The sequence below is a fragment of the Pangasianodon hypophthalmus genome, chromosome 27 (assembly GCF_027358585.1).
Source record: "Pangasianodon hypophthalmus isolate fPanHyp1 chromosome 27, fPanHyp1.pri, whole genome shotgun sequence".
Lineage (NCBI taxonomy): Eukaryota > Metazoa > Chordata > Actinopteri > Siluriformes > Pangasiidae > Pangasianodon > Pangasianodon hypophthalmus.
In genome coordinates, this window is record NC_069736.1 from 12,812,499 (window position 1) to 12,833,961 (window position 21,463).

Genomic DNA, 21,463 nt, shown 5'->3' on the forward strand with positions numbered 1-21,463 from the left:
TTTACCTACTTTGTTTCCTAAGTAGCTATCTAGTTAATTTGCTAGGTTGCTAGCTACCTAGTTAGCAGGCAGCTGTGGTGAGATTATTATTATTATTAGGTTTCATCTGGCATTCTGTCTTCACTCAGATAGAACATTAAAATACTATGGTCAAAGTGTGGAGCTTCATATCACCCAGTTTAAACTTAGAAAATCATTGAATTTGTCCTGTATATGTATAGGAACGCCTTCATCCACCATTTTGGCTGCTTTTAAAATGTTCTGCCTTCTGGGCACGTTCTGGACAGAAAGTACAGAGTCATTTTGACTTGATCCTTTGGGCCTCCAAGAGGTCATTTAACACACTTCTCTTGAGCTAATATTGTAACAGGCCGTAAGATAACGACAGGGATTTTTCAAAGGGAAGTTCGTATCATATTAGGATGCATTCCACGATGGTGTGTTTTAGCCTTTTTAAAGGTTTTTCAATCAATAAACTCCAAAGGAACCATTCAGTACTGCTGTGGCATTTAAGAGCACAATCTGCACATATTAGCTTTAATTAAGAAGAGTTCAGTGGTAAGTAGGCTGGCCGTGTCGGTTGACATTATGCAACCTCATTGATCATTTAGTGAAATGGAAGTTCAGTAGGCTGGTAAAACAAACAAACAAACAAAACTGCAGTGTCCATTTCACGTATCACTCAAAGGTCTGGGGATCCTCAAAAAGTCCATGAAGCATAGTCTGGACATCTGGAAATCACAATCCACCATTATCAGTGTTATTATAATTATTATTGAGTTCTTAGTGTTTTGAGCCAGACTGACTGGTCACTTGAATTGAGCGGGTTTAATCCAAACCTCAATAGCTCAAACACAAAACAAGTAAATAAACCTTTAAACAATGTCAGTTTGGACCTAGTGTATTGTGTTTAGGAATAAAAAACTGTGGCTCCAATAAATAGCCAACTTATTATTGTACACATCCTGGACAATTGTGTGTTTCCAACTTCATGGCAACAGTTTGTGGAAGAAACATAGTGTATTGCTGTGATGGTCAGGTGTCCACAAACCTTATATGGACCATATATGGTTAAAAGCAATAAACTAACCGTTAGCTGGCCTTTATTTATGAATCCTGCAAAATATATGTTATCATAGCAAGTGAAAATATGTTGAATATAGGCAAATGTATTGCCGATTTCTTATTATGAGAATATTATAAATCAAATGTAATATTGTTCAGCTGTGTTTAGATGGACTTAGACATTTCAAGCATTAAGTTTGTTTATTCTACTAGCAGATAATTTTGCTTCTTTCTAGAAAAAGTCTAGAAAAAAATCTAAAAAAAAAAAAAGAGTCTAAAAATTATCTTAAATTAAAAGCTTTATTGCTGTAGTTATTGTATGCGTTTACAGTACACACACACACACACACACACACACACACACACATATATATATATATATATATATGTGTGTGTGTGTGTGTAAAGCTACAATCTTGATAGGAATTACAGCATCATTGAAGATTTAAGCTTAATATACTTAATATAAAGATGCATAACTTGTATGATGCACCTAATTTGTGTAAAGTACATTTCATTATAATTGGACCAAAGCAAGGTATTATGCCCTCTTTAATGCTAATATTCTCAAACGACTATTGCGCTTCAGTAGCTCCATTACTTTACTGCTTTGGGACTCTTATGAGCTAAGAAATAAAATGCATCTTCTTTTCAAGGTTATTAGCATAGTTTTTAGCCTGCACTATTATTGAGAGCTGGTTTTAATTGGTCTCTTGTCTCATTCTAATCTGGTGCATAAAAGTATACTTGTGCAATTTCATGTCACTGAGAGATGTCTCTTGTTCCAGGAAGATTTTATAGGTCATGTGGCTGGAGACTTTGGGTTAAAAATCTTTGGTCAAATGGATCTCACAGCAATTTCAGGGAATGGAATTTTACAGCTTTTAATATGGATGAAGCCGACTAAACTTTGCTAACTTCTGATACAAGATGGAAAGGCAGGAGTAGAGTGAACATATATATTTGTACAAATATAGGAATCGGAAAATAGTAGGGATTCCAAATTTGGTACATATAAATTATAAGAAAAGCCAGTGTCTAAGTCAAACCCTTGCTAACCTTACCACTTTATAGCTTTTCATACAAGTCTGCCATGTTGACTAGGTGGATTACGTTGTGGATTAAAGAATTTTACTGTAGAACAGGAGATGTTTCTTGTGTGTTATGCGAGATTATTGCAACGTTTCTGTGGGAATACTCCTTTTCTACACATTTGAGGAAGCTATTCCTCCTCTTCATGTTTCTTGTGGCCTAACATGAGTTGTGCATTCAGCAAGCCTGATTGCATAAATAGCATGATAAATATTACTTCGTGAACTGTCATCTAAAGAGCAGCCCATAGGCTAGATGGACCTCATGCAGGTGGTAATAAAACTTGCTCATTGCTCTCCAGCCCTTCCCACTTTACTCTCTATAGGGGGCCTCTAATACAGTGTAAAATCTGCTCAGTTTACACATTAGCCTACAGTTTTAATATTACACAAACTCAAAGTTTTGCACTACTTGGTGAGAGTATATCAGCATCAAATAAGAGTAGATGGAAGGAGTTTAAGAGGCACCAGACTTGGCCTCTGTGTTTACTATCTTGCACCTGGAGATAAGAAAGACTCATTTCTTATCTCGCATCTGGACTTCTGGTCCATGGAGCTCGTAGGCCCTGAGTTAATCCATTTATGCCCAGTCTATACCATGCACATTATGTCTTTTTGTTCAATTAGGTTGAGTCACGTTGTTTTATTACAAAACTAAGACATTTTGATGGTTGCCTTACAAAAATAATAATAATAATAATAATAATAAAATTTGATTTAACCTCAACCTTAACTATTTGCTACATTCACTTACAAATGTTCAGTTGTGAGTGTGTGTTGGCTAGGTACACTAATTTGTAACTTATCAAGCCTGATCTGCTTTTTTTTTTTTTCCCCCCTCCAGGTGATTCAGCGCAGAGAGGATGGGTCGGTGAATTTTTTTAGGGACTGGGACTCTTACAGAGAGGGATTTGGCAAGATCACAGGAGAACACTGGCTAGGTAAGTGTGTGTGTAATTGTGTGCATATACACTGTTTTGATACTGCATTTTCACATTGTAATTAAATTTACTCTTTGAGCAGAACTCTTATCTCTTTCCTTTTGAGTTAGTGTTTGTGGGGAATGACTCACATATGGATTGGATGAAAAGGTTTATTACATTGTTAGAGACCAATTCATCAATGGCAGTGGAAAACATGGAAAAAGTGGAGTGCGCTTTCACTTCATTTCCTCAATTTATTACTTTCTCTCTCTGTGTAACACTTGTTTTACTGCTTTTTTTATTGCAACCTAAACTGGGTATTTGCAGTTGAAGTGCTGTAATCAAGCTCTTAACCTTGCTGAGAAGTTTAAACAGGATTCTTGAACTCTGTGTATGTCTTTGTGTATATGAATATGTTGGTGCATGAGTGAAAATGATAGACCTTTAGACTATATCAGAATAAATTCAAGGAAGAATGGCAGAAAGATTATCGGTATGACAACAAGGAAAAGGAAAAGATTTCTCAGCTTACTGAGAATTCATTGGACAAAACTTAATTTAGCTGAGTATGATGATTCAGGTTTGTTATATTTTATGGATTTTTGAGTATGACTGTTCCAGTACTAGAACTCCATTCTTGATGTCGGTCCTCAATTTCTGCTTTGCCAGAAAAAAAATAGTGTATGTCACATTTCCATCAACACAGTATAAGAAGGAATAAATAACAATTAAGGAATAAGTGCTTAGCATCATGGTGAACTTTATTTCCTCTTGAACATTCATCTTTTTTTTCCTCCTCAACAACTTTTGAACATGGAATTGTTCAATACTGGATCCACACCTCATGCCTGGTTTGTGTGATTTTCAACCGTACAAGCACAGAGAAGAGACAGGCTATGACATAACATAACTTGTGTTAATGCAGAGAAATAAGGATAATTTATTCTAGAGCACATACAACACACACATTTGATTTCCTTTATGTAGCTTAAATATATTTAAGGAATATTTTTTTCATCTCAGTGAACAATAGAAGTGGGCAGTGATGGTAGAAGTAGTTCGCATGGTGACGCATAAACCCTATAAAAATGAATCGAAATTGCACAATTACACTTTGCAAATGCTGGGTATTTTATTTAAAATAATCTACAAAAATGTCATGATTGAAGTTGCACAGCAACGTGGTTTTGTTTTGATACTATATGGATAGATTTAAAAAAAACCTGCACATGCTGTGCTATATTGTAATTACTAGTGGTTGAACGATATGGATTTTTTTCAATGATCATTGCCAATTGGCAATAAATACAGAGTAAGGAAGTCGATGGTTGAAAGAATGCCTAATTTTTTCCCCGGGATTTGCTTAACCTTTGAACATTTCTGCTTCATCAAAAATCATTTCTGCTGCACAAAACATCCCTCATGCACCAGCAACACTTGAATGGTTCATTTCAGTTTAATTTAGTTTACAAGGACTAAATATTAAAGATTGGTTATGAAAATTGCAAACATTAATAGTTATTGTTTTATAACACAGGAAGAAAAGAATAATGGTACTGAAAAACAGGACTATGACAAACTCGACTACCTACAGTGAGTCTGCGATATGTCTTATGCAAGTATGTGGTATGCAGTCTGCAAAGCATTATGCTTCTGTTGTATTTGTGCCTTATCTTAGAATCACGTTTTCTCACTAAATACCAGGAATCAAACAAATTATACAGAGGCTAAAGTAAACAATGCTTATCTTATAAATGGTGGCTAATACGATTAATGTAATTAAATTAACTTAAATTCAAAACCATTTGTTCTCTGGGAACTCCAATGCCAGGTCCTGTGTCTGAGGAGTTTCATTGGATTTGAAGGCACTACTCAAATGCCAAGGCAGACAAAAGGGGGAGCTTGTGCACTTTCATTAATTGGCCATGCTTGCAGGCTGATTGGCCGATGCTGATTACCTTAAAATGCTTGATACCGGGCTAATTAATGGACCAGGCCAATCGAATAGTCAACCACTAATAATTACCGCTGCCCAGCTTAAGATGTCCCCATCTGCCATGTTTCATTGACACAGTTGTACATTTGTTCATTAGTGATAGAAGTGAAGCGCATTGTTGTGCTATGTTGCATTTTGTTCACAAAGAAGTACAATCTGTCAAAAAAAATTTATTCGTCCAATCTAATTATCGAATCATGAAATATTTATATTTATAGAATAACTGAGCTTGGGACCAATAACAATTTCTAATGGATCAGACGGCCCTATCCGTCAAAACACACCCTGCAAAATTCCTGACCAATAAGAAGAAGAAGACAGCCCTAGACTACTGCTACTACATGCTGTGTACAGTATTAAATTGCAGTTGTGGTTCTGATTATGTGCCTTTCTGTTGACTATGATGCCCAGTGGAATTCTCAGTAGTGTCATTTTCTTGAATCCCACTTTCCTCTTTTCTAGTTGTAGAGCAAGAGAAGAATTGAGGTTAGGAGACATTTTCTTTCCCATATCAAATGAGTATGCTTGTATATTTTTATTACTCCGCATTACCCTCATATCCACCTGAGATCTCAGTAATCAGAATTCTAGTTTATTGTCATAGCTCCTAAGCAGGTTCATCTGCAGCTTAACTCGCTGTCTATTTAAATGCCACTCTCACCTAGTCCTTTTGAGAATTCTTGCCAGTCACTTGCCAGCTGGCTTTCCTAGCCCTTTGTGTATGTGTTCTGTGTTAAGTCCCTAGACAAGTTCTTTGTGTTTCGCCTTTGGATTACCCCAATCTTTGTTTGCCTGTAATACTTGTAATTGACAATTAATCATAAATTGGACACTATGCCCTAAAAACCCTATTGAGTCAGCCTTGTTAGAAAAGACTGCATCCTTTTTTGGATCCAGCAAAGTTGCCCAAACCACAGTTGACATTGCAGTTGACAAATTGGTATTGGACCTCAACACAAAGCACTCGCATGCTCCATGGTCAGTTCGCAGTCTAGGAATTATTGGCCTGGAGCCCCTGTTCGATCCCATCTGGGTAATCTTTTTATGTTGTCCCACCTATGTTAAAAGCCCTGAAATGGGAGAAAACTGAAAGCCAACATCAAACAAAACCTTGTTGATGCATTCAGTAAAATAAATGAGGAAGAAGTTACAAATTCAGAGGATTCTTGGAATTCCCACATTTTTGTATAGGTTTACACAAGGATTTATCGTTGCCACCACCCTCCCTTCAAGCGAAACCAAAAACCCTCAAATTGGAAGACTAAAACAATTATTCTATCACACACTGATCAGTTTTCCCTTTGTAATAGAAATACATGCCTCAGAAAATTGCATTGGAGCTCACAGTGCCACGGTAATTTGGCCAAACTCCATCCTCTTGCTTTTTCCACAAGTAAATTAAATTGGAGACTTTGGCTTGAAGGTATATAATATGCACGCTAACTAATCAGGAAACCTGGAATATGTAAAGTCTGAGAATGTAAACCCCTGCTAGGCTTGCTCACATCTTTCCTTCACGCCTTTCAGTTTCACAATCCCCTTACAGATATGGTTTTAATGACTACAACGGCTGATGCACTGTCAGCACTATAACGTTCCTGTTTTGCATAGTGGTCCAAAGGAAATTTATTTCTTTTTTTTTTTGTTTATTGAATGTATTGAATTGTTTTTTTTAATGTAAAACCTTCATGAAAGCTTTCAGAGGCTGCTGTTGTACTAATGTTTCCTGAGCAAAGGTTTGTCACTTTTGAATGGTAAAATCAGTGAGCATCTATACATAAATAAAGTATATATATATATATACTGTACAGAATATAGATAATAGATACATGTCCAGTCACTTTGTCAGTGAAATTATTTCATCCTCAGTCAATTGATTTACTGCTGCAATGTTAATTTTATCTATATTTCCAACTACCATTTTCTTGTCTACAATTGTCTACAAATTGGTGTTCGTAGAAATCCCTGAGAAAAGTACATTTTTACTGTGATTTTCTTTAAGATTAAATGTTGTGATGATAATATTTAGTCTGTAGAAAACTGTTGAAGGTGGATGGTGATCTCATTGCCACCACTTAACAAATGTCCGCCAATGGCACTTCTCTACGTGCTGCACAGGAGGTGGCCATAGTGCATGCTGAACTGTATTTAATGGACGAAGGCACCTCTTGATCTACATTAAACCATGCCTGCACATTCACTTCCTTTACCTAATGGTCTAACCTGTCTTTAGACAATCGAGCCCGATCATGGTGCTTCCCAAAGCACACAAACACCCGGTCAGTGACCCTTCAGCTGATGGTCAGTTGCACATAGCACTCTAGAGCCCAGGTTCAAGTAATCTGGATAGTGGTGAAGTCCATCCTCCAGCTCCAACTCCAGCTTGGCAGTATCAGTAACCGTCATTGTGCCATGAAATACAGAAGAAATTTTTTAAAGTTTGAAAAAGGTTAAACATTTCACAAGTTAGAATTTATGAACTCATCGATTTTGATATTAATAACTTTGCGTTTCCAGTTCCACGCTGCTGCACGTCAACATAAACGATAGATAGATAGATACATAGATAGATAGATAGATAGATAGATAGACCTTTATTGTCACTGTAATGTACAGTACAACGAAACTGGATGGGTATCCTTAGCCAGTGCAAATAGCTTAAAAATACTGTTAAAAATAAATAAATAAATAAAAATAAACCAAATAAATATAAAATGGCACCAAGCTAAAACACTATAAAACTAAGCTAAAAATACACCCACACTTAAAATACACAGATAATACACATCCACATCCAAAATACACATCCATATTTACAATGCCCCATTATTGCCTAATATAATAACATATATTAAAAAGCAGACATCATGATATTTTGATAACCATTTTGATACTGGTTTATATGGGTATCTTACCATAATTTTTTTTTCATACCCTAGTAACCACATAATATACATACTTCCTTAGTATGCACTGCTGCTCTTCTCTCCACTACTCACTTTCTCTCTCTTAATTGAGCTTAAAGGTCTGTTCATTAAAGCAAGGAAGAAAAAAAAAAACACTCTCACTACAATGCACTTTCTTCATCCATTCTCAGCTTTGTTACATTTTTCTTATGATCTTTGACCTCCTCGTTTCCCAAGAATCCAATCTAATCTAGGTTAATATTCATTTTATTTGAGTTATGTAACAAGGCAGAATAGTTATACAAATCATGGCCTGGGTCCTAATGTGTAAAATTTCTTGTAGATTTAACACTAAAATCAGATTTATAGAACCATCCATACATAAAGACCTGGCTGCCTTTATTTTATGCATCTCATGAATCATGAAATTGTGTGCATATGTACAAAGTGCCACCCCACTTTATCTCTGAAGATATGCCTTTTAGAAATAGCCCTTATTTTCACATTTGTTATGAGTTACATAGACACTAGATCTCTCCATGGCAAAAAATGTCTCTGTGATTGCAATCTGAAGCTACATATTTCAACACGGTTTATCTATATACCCGATCAATATCAGTTAATTTGTGTGTACATATGAGGTTGGGCTATAAATGAATGGGATATGAAGTAGATAAGAATATGATTACCGTGGAGGTTATTATTATACTTTTTTTTTTAAAGGAAAGCTTGCATTCAACCAGTGGTTTTTGTTCTAATATCACTGACAATGCAGCCTGAGAACAGCCTGACAAAATGAAGAGCGCAGCAGAAATGGAAGCACTCAGAAAGGTATAGCACAAGAGTGATCATCAGTGTTTCATTTCATAGCTGGGAGACCTGAGAGATTTGAAAGGCCTGAAAACTGATTCTGACTTGCTCTGCGGCTGGAGAGGTAATTATTTTGCTTGGCAGGTTCTGGTATAAATAGTCACCCTCCGAAAAAATGTATGCCCTTAAACTGTAATATTATAGTGAACATCATTAGCCTAGCACAAAAAAAGCTAAATGTCTGCCAGTGTTTATAGCTGAGACTGTTATTTGCTTTGCTCAGACTTCACTAATCCTACAATCAGTATAGGATGGTTTCTTGATCTAGACTCAGTTCTTAATCTACTTGCATAGAACAAAACTTCTTTTTCTAAAAAAGATAATCTAGGAAATCGGAAAAATATGGCTTTTGTAGGTGATTAATACACTGATGCACCAAATAGAATATGCTTTTAATGAGTAAATTAAATTTACCCTCAGGGATCAGTAAAGTACATCATATGGCCAAAAGTATGTGTACACCAGACCATCACATCCATATGCAGCCCGTCCCCGAACTGATGCCGCAAAGTTGGAAGCACACAATTGTCTAGAATGACTTTATATGCTGTTGCTTTAAGATTTCCCTTCAATGGAATTAAGGGGTCGAGCCCAAACCTGTTCCAGCATGACGTACGTGATGTACAAAGCAAGCTCCCTTGCCAGAAGAGTGGAGGCTGTTATAGCAGCAAAGTGGGGACCAACATTGGAAGGGGATGTTCAACAAGCACATGTGGGTATGATAGTCAAGGCTTTACATGCTTTTGGCCATATAGTGTACATCCATCCATCCATCCATCTATCATATTTAGAGCATACAACAATTATTTATAATAGTTCCAAATAGAAGGTTGTGGGCTCAAATCCCAGCCTTGCCAAGCTGCCACTGTTTCAGTTCCACTGAAAATGAGATGCTAGTAATACAGAAAAATTACATTTGATCTTATAAAACTGGATCCTCTCTTTTTTATTCCTCCTTCTACAGTAAACCTCCAGTACTTCACAGCCTGTCACGTCAATATCCCTATGCTACACATGTAACGAGCCAGTTTTCAAACAGACATGGGAAAAAAAAAAATCATGATTGTGATTGGTTAATCCTGTTTCTCACCATAGCAGATTGTAGCCAATAAAATGGGATTAACCACTAAGGTACTCTATCGTTTGACATTTGGGGGGGTTAAATATGCAATCATAATGATGACTCCATTGACCTCAGTTTGTGCTGACAGTAGCCTCAGATTTCTGTTCTTGGATGAAAGAGGTGGAATCCAACATGGTCTTGTGCTACCATCCACCTCAAGGTTTGACGTGTTGAGCATTCTGAGATGCTCTTCTCCTCACCCTGGTCGTAAAAAATGGTTATTCTGAAATCTAATATATGCAACCAGATGCACAGACAAGACCAGATGAGACACACATACTGTTTTCTTGACCATTTGTTTGATAACCAATTGTGTTCCCAAAGTTGTGGTCATACAGTAAAGTACTTTGATGTCAAACATCAAGGAGAGCTCTCTTAAAACTAGTCTTTTCTTTATATAACATAATACAGATTAATAAAATGCAGACAGGGCGTGAGACGCTGGTGAGATCACCTGTGTTATTCCAGAAGTCATCAGTGTTCACAGCTGGCTATCTTTCCAGCTTTCCAGCTGCGGTTCATGTTACTCTGTCAAATAAAATATTGGAGGGCATTTCAGAAAAAAGGGCACTGTTCAACTCTGCTCTCTCTCCAATATCTATCTGTCCATTCAGCCATCAATCCAGGGAATAAATGCAATATATGATTTTTGAGATTTGAAGCTCTTTGTCACAGTGTTTTCCATTTCTGCATTTGTAGCTCACCTTTTCTTAATTACATACCTTTTCTTACTTACTTTAGCTTACTCTGAACCACCAAATAAGGGTAGATTGTAAAACGTATGGTGATGCTTAAAAGCAGAAGAAAAATAGAATTAAGAAACTTAAGAGGTTTCTATTCACTCATTTTTATGTATTGCTTTGAACTTTGACATAAGGACGTAATACAAATAAATGATGGCAGCAAGTATGTATTCAAAAAAACATAAAAATAGTCAAAAAAAAAAAATAGTGTGCCTCTGTCTCATATTATTTTGATGTACTAATTAGGTGAATAATAGCTTATTACTGTGTTTGGAACTCTTGACACTCTTTTGTTGATGCAGTCTTGTTGCATCTCTTACGAATATTCACATAATAGGTGGAATCACAAACGCTTTAATACATTCATTTACTGACTTTTTTTTTTTTTTTTTTTTTTTAAGAAAGTGAACATTTGGATGAAAGCACATTACTGTTTATGGCAATATCAGCTGCATCTCAATAGCTATTTAGCTGGGACTAGACCAACAGATGTCAACTCTTCTAATGTGATTCATTTTGACACTGTAGCCAACATACACTGCATCCTACTGCATTATAATTTGACACACACCACACAACATGCCCCAACGCTTTTTATCTTCTCTCTCTTTTACTCTCTCCCACACTCTCTTTTTCTCCCTGAGAGACTTTGTGAAGTTATGAGTTTTTATTTAATCAATTATTAAGCATCCTAAAGTACTCTCAGCAAACTGAAGAATGATATCTGTGGGAAGGGACCAAAGACACCGTGTTGACCTTGTTCAAAATGCAAGCTTTTAACACAGAGGCCAAACTGGAATGTGCCAATAAATGGGATATTTGTGTGTGTGTTTTTCCATCAGTTTTTTTATCGTCCCGGTATATGCGTCTGTGATCTCTACTCCCTGAGCAGTGATACGTTCAGAGACATTATTAAAGGAGCTGAACTTCTCGCTTACTACACATGTCTCATGGCTCAGTCACTTTCTTTTTGTTTTATCTATCAAAGAGCTACACAATCATTGCAATAACAGCCACGAGTTCTGAAATGATATCTAGCCTGCACTCCTTTTTTTTTTTAGTTTTAATCATTTTCTTTAATTTAATAGCTCAAATGAAGTTTGTTAGATTTTGGGCCTTGGAGTCCCAAGGGATCAATTCAGCATAAATATGGACTGCTCTGCATGAGCAGAATTTGCTTATGCATTGTGATCTGGTGCAATTTCCTGATTTAGAAAATGGCAAGTTTATAAATGTAAATAGGAGAAGTAAACATAATTCAAACTTAAATACTTATATAGGAGATATAATAAAATACTCAATGGTTTAAAAATATAACATTTAATTTTGTATGATTCATACAATGTTTATGTAACCAACTTTTTTATTCTTATCCATATATTCTTATAACAATATATTAAATAGGAACATCACTTCAATCCATTGTTCTTGCTGCTGTAGTACTTTGGCTGTATGTCATTCACAACCCAAGCTGAGCTGTGGTACTATAAATTGGTGGAGATGTAAATTACAAGTCACATAAAGAATGTAGCTTTTTCACTGTTCTGCTTACAGAATGTAGCTATTTCTCACTTAATTGAATCTCTTGCCTCGGGAACTGTACAGTATACTGTACTGTGAACTGTGTTGCGGTGACAAAATTTCTTAATAAACCTGGTGTAGATGCTAGTGACCTAAATAACTACCAGCCAATCTCTAATCAGCCCTTTGTTTAGAAGCAAAGAGTTGAAAGAGTTGTTGCCTACCAATTCAAACCCCACCTAGCAACAAATAATCTGTTAGAATACTTCTGGGTCCCTCCACAGCAATGAGACTGATCTCCTGAGGGTCATTAATGCCCTTATTGTTGCTTTTAACTCTGAAAGCATTAGTATTCTTCTTCTCCATGACCTTAGCTTTTCCGTTATATAGTTCCTGCCCACCTCTCTGCTATTGGTATTTCGGGTACTGTCCTCTCGTAATTTATGTCCTACTTTACAGAAAGACAACACTTCATTGCTATCCAACAGCACAAATCCCCACTGCTTTGCTCACACAAGATGCTAAACCCTCTCACCATGTCCATAGTCCTGGTATCATCAAGCATGGGCTCAGTTTTCAATATTATGCTGATGATACTCCCCTTTTATTCCACCCTAAATTACCACCTATAGTCATGACCTTCAATTTCCTTAATGTTGACAAAACAGAAGTTCTATGTATTGGTCCCAAATTTCTTGTTAGTGGCCTTTCTGACCAATGTATTGGCATTGATCAAGGTTAAACCCCCTCAACCTGAGCATCTTAGTATCATTTTTGACTCATCACTCAATTTTGGTTTTCATATTAGCTCACTTACCAAGATGACCTTCCTATGCAGTCACAATATTGCTAGACCTTACCCTGTACTCAGCAGCAAAGATGCAGGAACACTACCTCCTGCCTTGACTACTATAACACTCTTTTGATTGGCCCCCCTGCTAAACTCCTCACTAACTCCTCACTCACACCAAACAATCAGTCCACATTATACCAGTTCTATATAAACTGTACTCATTACCTGTTTCTTTCTGTATTTAATACAGAATAAAGCTCTTATAATAACTTTCACAGTCATGCAGGCCAGAGTACATTGCGGACCTTCTTTAAAACTATGCACAAGCCTCTGTACTGAGATCCCCTGGTTCCAGTTTTCTAGTGGTACTTTGTTTTAGAGTGGCTTAAGTAGGTGTGCAATTATGATGGTTACTGTTTTGCTAACAGGTTGTTTGGCCAGAAAAAAACACAAATAAGTGACTTTTCAAAAGAATTAAGACCAATTTTGTTTAACTGCAGTAGAGTATATTTTAACTGGTACAAGGTTAATTTTGGTGGAGGGTTAGGATAATAGTGATTAATACACAATTTTAAACACTGTTTAAAATAGTCTTATTTCCATTTCAGAATTGTAAAATTGATTCCTTTACACGAGGCAGTTTCTTTTCCCCATTTTCTCTCCAGTTTGGTCATCTACTAACCAGGTAGAGTGAAGGATAACGTATTCTCCTCCAAGACATGTGAAGCAAGCCAAACTCATCTTTCGGAACTGCTGCCCATGCTCGGTCACAGGGCAGCGTAACACACTTAGAGGAAAGTGCTGTCTGCTGTCTGTCCACCCATGATTGGCTAATCTCTGTGTGATTGACAGGGGAGAGACAGTATGCAATCCTCTCACGCAGAGAGCATGACCAATATGGCTTATTTGGCTCTCAGACATAGATGACTGTGGCATTCGAAGATAAGGTGAACACTTTTTTTGTTTTTCCACTCAGGAGCCCTTACTTAAGACAGTTGTTAATGACTGTGGATCTACGGTTGTTAAATAGTAGAGAGGAGATGGGGGAATGGTGGGTGCAGAAAAAAAAAGAAATTTATAGAAGCTATTAGGAGGATGCTGGTGCTTAAGATGTGGTCTTTCTCCCAAATTTCAGTTATTTAATAAGTCTATTTTGGAAGAGTTGGATTGTGGTCAAATATATGTAACACATGTCATGTACACATTACATCATTACGGTGGAAAAAAAAAACCTGAAGCTGGTTACAAGTCGGCTGTAGCTACAATCACTAACATTCAATTCAATTCAATTTTAGTTGTATAGCACTTTTAACAACAGTCATTGTCACAAAGCAGCTTTACAGAAAACATTAGTATTAGCATAACATAACATTAGCGTTTAAGTAGTGGTTTGTTTGGGGTTTTTTTTTGCTTGAAGTCAGGACTATAAGTAAATGTAACGTTATTAGGTAACTAAGCTCGTTATAAAAATGTAAATAATATTATTTAAACTGCTGAATTACAAGATACAACACACTGTGTCAATCATAAAGCTGCAGCTGCTTTGCCGATCTTAAAGCTGCAGACATGACATTTTCTGAAAGACATTTAAATCGTCCAACTTGACAGCTATTGCAGTAGTTGGAATCTCTCAGCAATTCCCAATACTATCACCAATCATCCCAAGCCTACTATGTGTATCCTCAAAGAGAGAGAGAGAGAAAGCATCTATGATTCCTCGGAAATATATAGTGAGAATGAGTGTCTGCGATCCTTCAGAGAGCGAGCTATAGAGAGATTCTGCAGTCCTTCAGAAAGAGAGAGTCAGTTATCCTTCATAAAGAGAGAGTATTTGTGATCTTTCAGAAAGAAAGTTTCTGAGATCCTTCAGAGAAATAGGGAGAGCATCTGAGATCTTTCAGAGAGAGAGAGAGAATCTGTGATCCTTCAGAGAGCCAGAGAGAAGGATAGAGTTAAAAAAAAAAAAAAAAAAGTGTCTGTGAACTTTCAGATTTGAAGAGCTACAATAGCCCAGAGATAGGAGGGAGAAAAAAATTAGGGAGAAGGAAAGATACACACAAACATGTAATAGAGTTGGCTAGAGGCATTCCTAAAACACAGATGGCACAAGTGGCTAAATATTATCCTCTTTCTTTTACTTCTTCTCTCACCCTGTCTATCCCTTTACTTCTGTCCTCTTCCTTCCAGTTCCTTTTTTATTGTCATGTTTCCTAGTTGTAAATGCTCTTGCTTTCAGATGAATTATACCTCTGGCTTATGGCTCCAGAACAACATCCATTATCTGTGTGGAGTAATGGAATTCACAGGCTCTCATTCTGTCTCTCTCTCTCTCCCTCACAACCACACACATACAGTGAGTGCATGTAATGTAATGCACTGATTCACACAGTCGTCATACAACTTTAAGCTCATGAAATATGACTAGATCAAGAGAGTAAGAAAGGGTTATGTTGATATTTATATATCTAGCTACATTATAGCTAGATAGATAAATATCGAGCTAGCTACTACACGAGCTAATGTGCTGTTGCAACGTTTATACTTTAATATACTTTAATATAATATAGTCTAAAGAAACTTTGACTGATAATGCAATTATTTATGACAATACAGTGGCAATGGAATTATCTGAAGAAAGAATATATATATATATATATATATATATATATATATATATATATATATATATATAAATGGGGTTTTCAAAAAATATTGAACCATTGAACTACTTCAAATATTTGTTCTGACCATCATTTATGACAGCAGATAATGTTAATATGTCTCTAGCTTTCTCTCTGTGTCTCTTTCCCTCTGTATGTCTAACCAATTTAATAGCTTCCATTAGTGTAGGAATCCCATTTGTCATTTTCTATCTCTCTCTGTCCACCAATAATCCTTGTAAACATGACCCTGGTGACATCATTAGTGTGAGTCCATCCAATCTCTGTGTTCACCTTTTGTTTGCAGTGGTCATACCATTACCTAGAGCATGCTTTCTTGAGACTGCCCTGCTTGTTTTTACAGTGGATATTAAAAGTCTACACACCCCTGTTAAATTAACACATTTTTTGATGGAAAAAATGAAACCAAGATAAAATTATATCAACTTTTTCCTACCCTCAATGTGAAATTTTTATACACTGTAAAAAAAAAAAAATAAGTGAAAAACAAATCAGAAACATTTTAGGGAAAAATAGGAAAAATAAAAAAAAAGTTACAATAGCCTGGTTGCATACATGTGCACACCCTTTTATAATTGGGGATGTGGCTGTGTTCAGAATGAGCCAATTACATTCAATCTCATGCTCAAAAGTAATTATCGTACAGCTATCATCAATGAAATTATTCTGATTAACCCCAAATAAAGACCAGCTGCATAGGATTTTCTTGACATATTGGTTTCATCTGACTGCTGAAGCCATGGTCTGCAACGACCTGACAAAGTCTGTACAGGGTCTCACTGTTGAACAGAATCGATCAGGAGAGGGGTATAAAAAATTTCCAAAACATTAGATGAAACATGGAATACCGTGAAGGCCATCATCAACAAGTGGAGAAAATGAGGCACCACAGTGATATTAGCAAGAACAGGACATCCCTCCAAAATCTACACAAGGAGAAGACAAAAACTTAACAGAAAGGCTGCCAAGAGACCAGTGGCAACAGTAAAGGAGCTGCAGGAATATCTGACATGTATTGATTACTCTCTGCATGTGACAACAATCTCTCATGTTGTTCACATCTGTCTGGGCTATGGAGTAGGGTGACTAGATGGAAGCCCTTTCTCACAAAAAACATTCAGGCCCAACTAAATCACCCCAAACCATGTGGCAAAATGTGTTATGGTCTGATGAGTCCAATTACTAATAATTCCATAAGGTATGTTTGGCGCAAAAAAAGGACACCAACAAAAGAACACCATACCCATGGTGAAGCATGGTGATGGCAGCATACCCATGGTGAAGCATGGTGATGGCAGCATACCCATGGTGAAGCATGGTGATGGCAGCATACCCATGGTGAAGCATGGTGATGGCAGCATCATGTTTTAGGCTTGCTTTTCTTCAGCCAGAACTGCAGGTTTTATCAAGGTGCAGGGAATCATGAATCACTACAACTACCAGGCGATTTTACTGCAAAACCTTCAGGCGTCTGCTAGTAAGCTGAAGATACAAAGAAATTTCACCTTTCACTATGACAGTGCACCAAAGCATACATCCAAATCAACAAAGAAATTGCTCTACCAAAAGAGGATCAGTGTTTTTGAATAGCCTAGCCAGAGCCCAGAGCTGAATCCGTCTAAAAATCTGGAGTGACCTGAGGCGAACTGAGCACAGGAGATGCCCTTACAATTTGATGGATCTAGAATATTTTTGCAAGAAAGAGTGGGAAAATATCGCCAAGTTAAGATGCGCCTTAAAATGTGATTGACTCTTATGCAAAAAGACTGAGTGGTGTAATAAAATCAAAAGGTGCTTCAACAAAGTATTAGTTTAGGGGTGTGCACACTTATGCAACCAGGTTACTGTAAGTTTTTTCTTTTTCTTTTTTTCCCTAAAAATTTTCTGATTGTTTTTTTTACACTTTATATTGCTCATTAAAGGTGGGGAAAGATCTGACATGATTTAACTTAGTGTCATTCTTGTACTTCACAAATGCCTGCCATTTTAACAGGGGTGTGTAGACTTTATATATCCATTGTAGTTGTTAATGGTGCTATCTGATAGAAATACATTTTTTTAACATTCATTACTGAATACTGAATCAGATGTCATGTGGTCTGAACAGTTCCACAATCTGATTTGCATATAAGCCTAGCTTAGCTTACCGCTGTCTATTTCACAAGGTGCTTCAATAGCACCAGTTAAAACAAATCCTAATATTTAATGGACAGTAAACATAGTTTATATAGAGTTTGAAACCAATGGAATCTAAGATGTCACTGAATGAATATGTTCAACACTTTCTGAACAAAGGACAAATCATACTGACTATGTTTCCATGTCCATTGGTATTTCTCAACATCTTCTTTTTCTATGAGGAAAAAAATTGCCTTGTTGCCAAAACTTTTTCAGCCTGAGGGACTAGAGGCGTAATTGAGCGCCTGCGTCATGCGGCACCAGTAAAGTGTGAGCACTTTGTCCTGTGATTTCTGCAATACATTCAGTGATTGAGTTGAACAGTGTAAACCCAGATTAAGTTGTTGTTGCTGTTCCTCTCTCGGCTGCTCCCTGTTGATAACTAAATGACCTCTGGCCTCATTTCTGAATGTTGCCGTTAACAGCTACAAACATGTTAATTAAGCTGGTAGTTCTTTTTGGTCACTGTGGGCTTAATTTTATCATTTAATGTTATTTTTAAATCAATTATACATCTGACAGTATGGTAACTGAATTTGTAGATGTACTTTCATATACAATATGAAAGCTACGATTAACCTTTACGAGTCTTAAATTTTAATGTGTTAATGTTGATGGATTTGTGAAACAGTGGTTTTCAAACATATTTTCGAAACTCAAAAACCTGAAGTCCCTGTTACATTAATATTCAGAACATAGCTTATGGGTACAATTTGATTAATTATATTCAAGAAGCATAACACTGTAACAATATTTGACATTTACCTTTTCGACTTCTTATCCCGCTGGTAGTTCTATGATGGATATAGTTGAGGAAATAATTTTTATTATGCAGTTCATATGCTGGTGGGGAAAAATATATTTGTACTTGATAACCATGAGGGATGGAAAGATGAAACGCAGAAAGCTTAATGTAAGGGATCAGGTCCTAAGTGTATCTGAAGGAAAAATAGAATAGAACCTTCCAACCATGTACATTCACACATAAACTTGCTCACATACAGTACACCCTACCATTGATTGGTTTAGTAGAAGCTGAAATAGTCTATAATGCAATTCTGTGTATAGTCTGGAGTCAGAAGATGTGAAATGTTTAGCAGCTTTTCTCAGCTTCATACACTTGCCTCAGTGGGAGGTTGAAAAAAAACTGTAATGAACTTTAAGACCACCTGAGCTAGAAGTTTGATAACTTACATTCTTTATTTGCTTAACACACACTCGCACATATGCTGCTTTTGCCCTGTGCACCTCTCTCGAGAGCCACACATTCAAAGACATCCCTCTCCAACTTCTACTCCATCTTGCGATCTCTCTTTCTCCTACTTCAGTTACACCTCCTTTGTTCCTGGCCAACTCACACAGGGAGCACTATAAATATTTAATCTCACAAAAATATCACAAAGAGGACGAGGTAAAACAGTGCTATCGTTTCTCCTTCTGTTCCCATTTCTCTTCATCTCTTCTGGGTGGCTTTTAAAGCCATATTTGAGACTCCTCAGGGCAGCTTAAAGGCATTTTATACATTCCATAAAACTTATACAAGGCATAAAACTTCAAAATATTACAGCATTATCTTTCACCTTTATCCAAATCGTTTCGCACGTATGCTGCTTTAACATTAATATTTGCACACTCGCCATGCCATTCGAAGGTCAAATACTTTCAGCTGCTGTGCCATAAATCAAAGTGAATGAATTAGGACAAGTGACAGCAACCAGTAGAGGTTATTGAATGATAAGTTGTGTTGTGGTTGAAAAGTAGATGATCCAACCCGTTCAAATTAACATGCTAGAATGGGCAAAACAGTTGAGAGGAACTTTTACTCAAGAAGTCCTTGAAGCCAAAAGCTAAAGGCAGAGTTGTGTTTATGTGTTTGTGGTTCATGAATGCATATTGGCCATCACTGGTTGATGCACTAGGGGACTTGTCGTATTACAATAACACAATGTCATACCACATGTTAAGTGTGACACATAAATACAAAATCGAAATAATAAATATGTTCTCAAATTGTCAGCGCATATGTATGGCATCATATTAACTAGAGGATTTCTTTTAAATTTAATTACATTTATCTATTCACTTTACATAGCCCTATTATGTAGCTGACTCAAACCAAGAGTAATCATGGCTTTGTAGTATTGTCAGACAAAGTGCAGTTTAGAGAGGGCGTATACTGTTTGTTGTGTAGTATGACTGCAGTGCAAAACTGCAAACTTTTCACATTTTGTAGTAGCACAAACTGGAACTGAAATGGGTTTTCACCTCTATTGCTGTGAAACTCTATTGCCTAAATTAGTTCTGCTGCAACCAGTTGCAATCAACAGCCACATAATTAGCTGAATGGAGTCATATGTGTGCAGTTAAAGCACCACGCAATCTCAGCATAAATAGACCTGTTCCACAGACGCCACAGTGTTAGTTAGAGAACATATCTGTACAAACAGCATGATCAAGATCATTTTATGACTGCCTACCTGGTCAGATTAAACCATCAGATGACATGTTTGTGATTATCTTCATTTGTAGCTATTCCAGGTGGATAACTTGCATCTGGTCAAGAGCCGCAGTAGCTCTTATTAAGTATCAGTAAATGGAACCACAGCATTGCCAGTAATGGATAATAAAACCTTTACTGTTTACTAATATACATAATAATACAATTTGGCACTTCGTTTTATAGATGTGGCCCATATGTGTTCTGAGTCTGTTGAGTGTTCAGTGCCGTTAACAGCTGCTTGGCCACAACTCGGCACAATCGCGGATGTAACTTCCAGGAGTATTTCATGACTCCCATGGTTAACCAGGACAAGCATCATTATTCTGCACTCACCATTTTTTTTAAGGGTAAAGCAAATTGGGACTTTAACAACATTTTGATTTTCAACACATTTCCTTCCTTCCTCTTTAATCCTGAGCTTTTTGACAGCTCTACCATTTTCACCAATTTCCATAGGCTCTTAAACTGCAATGCGTGCCTCGTGAAGAGTGCATTTAGTATGTGGTCCCTGGTGCAATTTGCATGTTTAAAACTTTAATGGAAGACAAATTTGTACTTGAATCTGCAGCTAAGAGTCCTAAAATAAAATGGAAAAAAAAAAAAAAAATACTGACAAACACACACAATTGGATCTAATTGCAATTTAAGTTAGTTTTTTTTTTGTTGTTGTTGTTGATTAGTTTGTTTTTTAAAAAATATGGTTCAATTTTAAACACACAAATTAAAAAAAAAGAATTATTGGACCGAATCATCTAAGACAACAACATTGGCATGCTAATTTTTTCTCCATTCCTTTTCCCAGACCTCAAGCTCTCATACATGGCATTCTCAGGAGGGTACAGATCAGGGCTACACATCTCATACACAGTTTTGCAGACTGAAAGTATTTGTTTCTACACAATCTATCCTTCTATACAATCTGTCCTTCACTTTGAAAAATTTTTCAAGCTCAACCTACTTAAAGATATTGCTCTGGATTTGATTGGGCACAGTTGAGAGATTGGAGTCCTTCAGAGGCACCAGAAGCCATATCACTGTCTTGACAGCAAGATGATGAAGAGCAGGAAAACCCC

The 21,463-nt window shown here is 36.7% G+C and overlaps 1 protein-coding gene across 3 annotated transcripts in view; it reads left to right on the forward strand.

The window, feature by feature from the left end:
- Window positions 1-21,463, forward strand: part of fibcd1b (fibrinogen C domain containing 1b) — a 113,508-nt gene that overhangs the window by 77,314 nt on the left and 14,731 nt on the right. For all 3 annotated transcript variants that reach the window (XM_034300496.2, XM_034300497.2, XM_034300498.2), the window contains one exon: window positions 3,001-3,097. In XM_034300496.2, coding sequence (XP_034156387.2) covers window positions 3,001-3,097 — 97 coding nt within the window. The remainder of the gene's footprint in view (window positions 1-3,000; window positions 3,098-21,463) is intronic.